Source organism: Acomys russatus, chromosome 26, assembly GCF_903995435.1.
Source record: "Acomys russatus chromosome 26, mAcoRus1.1, whole genome shotgun sequence".
Classification (NCBI taxonomy): domain Eukaryota; kingdom Metazoa; phylum Chordata; class Mammalia; order Rodentia; family Muridae; genus Acomys; species Acomys russatus.
Genome location: NC_067162.1, coordinates 36,834,497 through 36,841,943, shown reverse-complemented (window position 1 = coordinate 36,841,943; position 7,447 = coordinate 36,834,497). Strand labels below are relative to the sequence as shown.

Below are 7,447 nucleotides of genomic sequence, written 5' to 3'. Positions count from 1 at the left end.
CAAGCACATATGTAGTGCGTTTACTTTCACACGGGCAAAACATTTGGACACATTAAACTAAAAAGAAATGAATGAATTTTTTCTTAACTAACCAGTAGAACACATAGTAACCAAAAGTAATCTACTAAAATACCTATCACCACCACACTCAGTCCACTGACTTCCAGATTGTTTTCACATAGCAATCTATCTTATAATATATTAGGGAGCCTCCTGCTGTTGTGTGTAACAGTTTCCTCAGAGATAAAACCTTCCACCTTGGAGTGAAACTCAACAAGATACAGAATGTTAAAAATGGGGTTAAAAAAAAAAACAGGATGTTCTTATGGGGAGGTGAAGCACCTACCCTGCAGGGAAACTCCTTAAGCTTTGAAGTGTATGGGGATATGTAAAGTGAAGCCTTTGAGTCCGGCTTTAAGTGAATTGTTTCAGCAAAGTCTTTGCTATGTTTTAGTTAATCAGTAGAGGCTGGGCAATTGTTTGAGACTGTTTGAACCTTTTAAGAAATGTTGTGTCTCTGGAGAACCTGCACTTGGTGCTATGTGGGAGCTTGCAGCTGCACAAACCTTGATCCTGAGACACTCCTGGCAAACCTGGCTTACCATAATCAAGAGGGAAGGATATTTGTGTGGGTTGTCTCTTCTCAAGGGCAGCAAGAGCAAGATAACTTTGGTGGATGGAACCTTTCTTAGCTCCAAATAACCTTGTATATGCTTGGAAGAAAGTAGCTTAGTGAGCTATCTGGGTATCAGTCTGAATTGATGAACCCCTCTGCTCCTTAAGAAAATGAAGGCTTAGTGTCTTGCTGAGCTTCTTTCTCTGCTATGACACCTACAGCCAACATGAAAAATAGAAGTGAACAATTCAAAAGGCTTCAAGAAGTCCCTGAAACTGACCAGATTCACTAAGATACTCCTTCCTCTGGCATATATAAGCAGTCTCAGAAAAGACTGCTGAGAGACACTCTTAGACAAGCCCAGCTGCCAGGAAGAGACAGAGACAAGGTGAGCTGCCTGCAAGAAATTCAGACCCCCTCAGCTGCCTGAAAGAGACACACTTAACCTGTTGAGTTGGCTGTAGTGTGCTCCAGATTTCCAACTTTTATCTGCTGTCATGCATGGTGGGATAGACTTTAATAATGAGTCATTTTTTTTTCTCCTGTAAGTAACTCTTCACCCATGTTAATGCAAGCAACCCCAATAATTATCATTGGTTCACCAAGTTGGACTTTGGTGATGTCATCAGTTCCATATCTGGGATAAGTAGACATTTGTCCATATTTCCCTGAGAATAGTGTCACACAGCTTACATTGTGTGAAAATTCTAAGAAATATAAACAAAAATTCTTTCAGCCATTTTCCCTATTCTTAAATTTTAACTGTTTTTTATTGCCCTTTCTAAACTCAGAATTTTCCTTTACACTAGGTGGAAACCTATACTATGAACGTGTGTGTGGAGTGTTTCAAAGTTCCCTTTATCAGTATAGACCTGCTGTCAATCTTCATGTTTGTACATTTATCCTCTAGAGCATTGGTCCTCACCCTTCCTAATGCTGCAAACCCTTAATACAGTTCCTTGTGTTGTGGTGACACCAACCATAAAATTATTTTTCACTAGGTTATACCTGTAATTTTTGCTACTGTTATAAATTGTAATATCTGACATATAGGATATTTAATATGGAACCCGTGTGAAAGAGGTTATGACCCTCAGGTTGAGAACTTCTGCTCTAGAGGCTGACTCTACAGTTTTCTGGCCAGAGCCCAGGGACAACCATGCTACATGGCCAATGAACTAACTATACTTTCCCAGCACCAAAATCTTATTAATCCAGAGCATTAAGTTGCAGATGATTCCAAAAATTACTTTAAATCTCACTTCTACAATTTTTGGTTGTGAGCCTAGCCTTTAATGGCTAAGCCACCTCTCTAGCCTTCTTCTACAATTTTTGGTGCTCATAAATTCTAAGACATTTTCAACCTCTCCGTTCTCTTTCTTGAGTTGTACAATAGTTGGCTTTGTTAATCATAAGGTAATCAGGGGGGAAAATTCTGTGACCCCAATCAGAAGCTTCAGGCACTGAAGAACAGCACAACTTTTTCATCATAGCATCTTTCTTCATGGTTATCCATCCTCTTTTGAGCTCCTCTAATCTCCCACCTGCATCCCACCCACATCCTCCATTAGACCCCGTATTATATTTCCTTCCTACTCCACAGATAATCTGGCCTGTGGAGAGTCCTTTGGTGGTTTAGGACATTTGCGCCTGAGTGTGCTAACTAAATCTGATTTGGGAGTTCAGTATTAAGAAACACGTGCTTATCAATGCAAGATCCAATAACAATATCAGTTTGCCAAAAATATAGAATTATAGCATCCCCTTGTAGTCATTTTTACTTATTTTTGAAACTATTCATAATTTGAGTAGGAAGTAGTTTCTTATAAGATTCCTTAAGATATTCCCCCTGTGTGTGTGTGTGTAAGTCTCTGTGTCTGTCTGTCTGTCTGTCTGTCTGTCTCTCTCTCTCTCTCTCTCTCTCTCTCTGTGTGTGTGTGTGTGTGTGTGTGTGTGTGTGTGTGTGTATGGTGTCTGCTCCTGTGTACACATGTGTGCAATGTGGTGGTTATTTCCAGTTCATAGAAGTCAGTAGTCAAAGTCAGATGCTCTCCTCAGTAGCTCCTTACCTTATTTTTGAGACAGCATTTCTCACTAGACATGGAACTCACCAACTACGCTAAACTGGCTGACCAATGAACTTCAACAACCCACTTCTCTCTACACCGGCCACCCAGTATTGCACTGCCACGCCTAGGCTTTATGTGGGCGCCCACGTCCTCATGTTCAGTTCCCTACTGAGCTGTCTCCCTGGCCCCAGATCTCTTAAATCTCTAATGTCCTTATCTTGTTTGAAGTCTACCTTTTCAGTGATAGCCTTTGGCTCTACAAATACCCACTGTAGGACTTATTATGATCTGCACCACACACAAGCTCATTTTCTTTTTTTTTTTTAAATTTGTTCACTTTACATCGTGATTGTGGCCCCCCTCCCTCATCACCTCCCCATCCCAACCTCCCTCCCTCATACCCTCTTCACTCCCCTAGTCCTCAGAAAGGGGAGCCCTTCTCCCTTAACATCTGACCTCAGCCTATCAAGTCTCATCTGGACTGCCTGTATCCTCTTCCTCGGTGGCCTGGCAAGGCAGCCCCACCAGGAGCTAGTGACTAATATGTGGGGGCCAGAGTCCATGTCAGAAGTAGTCTCTACTCCCCATATTATGGGACCCACAAGGAGACTGATGCCACACCCAAAGCAGTTAAGAGAAGGAACAGAAAGGGACCTACCATAGATGTCTTCTGAAAGATTCCACCCAGCAGGAGATCCAAGCAGATGCTGAGACTCACAGGCAAACTTTGGGGTGGAGCACAGGGAATCTTATGGAAGAGTTGGGGAATAGAAGGACCTGGAGGGGCCAGGAGCTCCACAAGGAGACCAAGGGAACCAAAAGTTCTAGGCAGGGGGTGGGGGTAGTGGTGCTGCAGGAACTGACGCACCCACCGAGGACCATGCATGGTGAAGACCTAGACCCTCTGCTCAGATGCAGTAGACAGGTAGCACAGGCTCATTTCCATTCTTGTATTGAACATGTAAAGAAAGACTTCTGTGCTTTCAAGAATTTGAAAAAAAAAAAGAAAAAGCACCCACCCAAATTGTTGCAAAGAAGTCTTCTTCAACATGGCAACCATTTTTTTTTTCTGCAAGAGTTCTCTGATCATCCTTCCTAAACTGGTCCTCTTTGTTGTTCTGTATGTCTGTGTCAAAACTATCACTTCTAAGCCTCCTGACTTAGTTCACACATGGCATCGTGAAGCTAGGGCCCCTGGTTGCTCACTGCCAAGCTTTCAAGTAGAAACGTGATTCTTTCACCTTTTCTGTTTTGTTTTGTTTTGTTCAAAGATGTTTTGGCTCTCTGGACTCCATTACATTTCCGTATGAATTTTAGGATTGCACAAAAGAAATCAGCAGAAAGTTTGGTGGCCATTCTTCTAGATATGTACATTGGATAGGACTGGATCATCATTTTAATAATAGTAAATCTTCCTGGCAATAAACATGGATAAGCTTTTTATTTATTTGGATCCTCTTTAATTTCTTTTAGCAATGTCTTATACATTCTACTTGATGGATTTTTTTTTTAATTACTTTGGGGGCTTGAGAAGGAGTTGTTCTTTTCAGGAATAGTGTGTGTGTGTGTATGTGTGTGTGTGTGTATGTGTGTGTGCGCACATGCATTTGTGTTCCATACACTAGTAAACAGATCCAGAGCCTTACACATGCTAGACAAACTACCGCTGACCTATATCCCCAGCCCTATAGTTCACAGCATGAACCTTTTATGCTTTCTTTTTTAATTTATTCTGAAGTGTTTGTTCTTTTGGCATGATTATATTGCATTTTATTATACAATATTCCTTCAATATCTGCTTCATGGTATTTCTCTTGCTCAAGTGTATAAATTTGTGCCTTTCCTGTTGATCTTACATTCCACGATGATCTTGCACATACCACCACGTGCTTTATAATTTTACCACTACCTTTCACAAAATTGGATCACAGCCAGCATTGCTCCAGCATTCTTATAGATGATGCCAGAAATAGGAGAGAGGAATTCTGACATGTGTTGAAATCGAGAAAAAAAACTTTATAAGCAGACAGGTTGTGTGGTAGAAATAGATAGCTATGGCCATGTATCATGTATTCTTCAGTGGCCTTTCTCTCCTTGCTCCTTGGCTTGTCATCCCTAGCATTAACTATCTGTAAGTAATAGTTTTTACTGATTTGTGCATCACATGTCATATCTGTCTGCTTTACTGTATCAGCCTGCAAATACCTATGATTCAAATAGTCCTAAGATTACTAAGTGTTTAATAATCCCCTCTTCAAGTCACTTGTCTTTCTTTCTTGTTTTTGTTTGTTTGTTGTTTGTTTGTTTGTTTGTTTGTTTTTCAGGACAGAGTTTCTCTATGAAGCCCTGGCTATCCTGGACTCACTTTGTAGACCAGACTGGCCTCAAACTCAGAGATCCACCTGCCTCTGCCTCCCAAGTTCTGGGATTAAAGACGTGCACCACCACGCCCCACTGAAATTCACTTTTCTTTTTTTCTTTTCTTTTTTTTTTTTTTTTTTTTTTTTTTTTGCATTTCTGAGAAATTTTTATTGGCCATTTGCATAAAATTTATTTGCCAGGAAGGATGATCCCATCGTAATTCTGCTGGAACCAGCGCATGGCCTCCTCTTTGCTGATCCTGTGCTTGGCCCCAATGCAGCCTGTCCTGCGCTTCTTGTCTGCGATGCTGAAACCTGGCCTACCCAGCACCACATAGAAGTCCAGGCCATAGATGCCAATGTTTGGGTCATATTTGATGCCCAGGTCAATGTGTTCTTGAATGCCAAAACCAAAGTTTCCAGTATCTGAGAAGTTATTTTTCCGTAGTTCATACTCCCGCACCTTCAGGCCTTTCTCCAGAATTTCTTCTGCCTTGGCTCCACGCACTGTGCACTGCACAGCGATCTTTTCATTTCTCCTGATGCCAAAGGACCTGACGGTGTACCTGGCTTTGGAAAACACAGGCGTCTGGCCCGTGAGCTGCTCCAACACCTTGGCTGCCCGGGTCAGTCTGTCTCCGCTCTCCCCCACGCAGATACTGAGGCAGAGCTTGCGGATACGGAGCTCCCGCATGGGGTTTTCCTTCTCATCCTGATCTTGCTGCGCCATGATGGAGAACAGCAAAATTCACTTTTCAAAAGCAAAACTACAAGGTTAGGAGTATGGTTTAATGGGTAAAGGGATTGCGGCACAGACATGAAGCCCTGAGTTTAGCTCTCCAGTGGGCGAAAAAAAAGACAGGATAGCACATGCCTGTAATCTCAAGATGGCCAGGCTCCCTGGCAAGCCGGTCTAGCCAGTGATGTCTGGATTCAACAATTAATATTGCTTCCAAAACTAAGGTAAAGAGCAATAGATAAAGACACTGGATATAGACCTCTGGCCTGCATAGGCACGAGCAGAGATGTGCATACCTACACATGTACACATATATAAAAGTTAAAACTGCTACTTTTTAGCATAAGAAAAAAGACACTTTTTTTTCTTTTAACTCTCTTTGAAAGGTCAGCTATAAATGGTGCCAAACTGAGGTGAAAAGGGAAGGAATTATGAAATATTTACATAGTTCTAACCTGCATTTAAAAAATAATAATGTGTCTGTATGTAGAAATCGAGAAAAAAAACTTTATCAGCAGACAGGTTATGTACACATGTGTACAGATGCCCTCAGAGGCCAGAAGGGGGCGCCAGATCCCCTGGAGCTGGAGTCACAGGCCCACCCTGCACCATACTCACTCAACAGCCCTTCAGCCCTTCATTTTCACTGGCTTCAGATTAAATAGAATTTTGCATAACGCGGCAGTTGACCGAACTGTGGGGCGTGGCATAACAGGAAGGTTGACAATTAACGAAAGGTCAAAGGGTATCCAGGATGAGAATTAAATAACCTTCCCTTCTCTTGGGTTTTATTTCAGGAATCTAGTTAGTCTCCCGATTTAAAACTCCACAGTAGGGGGCTGTATACTGTAGTGGCATCAAACTCTGGCAGAACTGTACTGAGTTCCACAGCTCTTTCAGGCAGCTTTGCGCTGGAGCACACTGGGAAGGGTGGTGTGTCCCTACTGGGAATAACAAACAAACCCCTTGGCTAGATCCACTTCCACATTGTGTGTTGACTTGATCCCCTTGGAAAAGGGAAGCATGCTACATTACAATTTCAAAAGTAGCCAGAGATTGGAAATTAATGCATCAAAGAGCACGTTGTTTGGGCCTTTTGTCTAAAGGGCAAACGCAGATAAATGGGAATTTGGAACTGCTGTGCCGTATATAGGGATTTGTTTCCTGCAAAAAACTCCAAAGAAAACAGTGCATTCAGATGGTAATGAAGAGAAGGCCTGGGTGTAGATAATAGTGTGTTAAACTTGGATGGGCTAATTGTGCGTTTTCATGTGAATCAGCCTCCTGCTAAGACTCATTAGAAATGCACATTAAAGATATAGACAAGTGTGCCGCCTTTTAATCAAGTGTCTTATTTCTCACAACTATTAGTATTGTGAGCATTCTGGTAAGTGCAATTTTTGGCTGAAACCTAATTGTGCAGCCTGAAAATCTGATTGTATTTCAAAGCTGTAGGAATATCTCCACATGCAGGTGAGGGGGAGGAAACTGGGGACTGGGGGAGTGGATTAAAATAGGAATTGGTCATTTTCTTTCTCTTCCCTTAACTAAATAAGCTGAATTCTTTTTGGAAGGCAAGCAAATCCCCCCCCACAAAATGTCAATCTACAGATGGTGCCAAGGGAATGACGGCAGCAACCACAGCAGCGATGCTTAGGAGACT

At 42.1% G+C, this 7,447-nt stretch overlaps 1 protein-coding gene across 1 annotated transcript; it reads right to left on the bottom strand.

Annotated features, from left to right (window-relative positions):
• Positions 1-5,206: 5,206 nt before the first annotated feature.
• LOC127209092 (60S ribosomal protein L11-like) lies at positions 5,207-5,775 on the bottom strand. The gene has a single exon (XM_051168644.1). It carries the CDS (start codon positions 5,773-5,775, stop codon positions 5,236-5,238), a length of 540 nt encoding a protein of 179 aa, XP_051024601.1. The 3' UTR covers positions 5,207-5,235.
• Positions 5,776-7,447: the final 1,672 nt, after the last annotated feature.

Bases quoted from the DNA above. Each gene is read 5' to 3' on its own strand.
- LOC127209092 (XM_051168644.1), bottom strand. From the start codon at position 5,775: ATGGCGCAGCAAGATCAGGATGAGAAGGAAAACCCCATGCGGGAGCTC.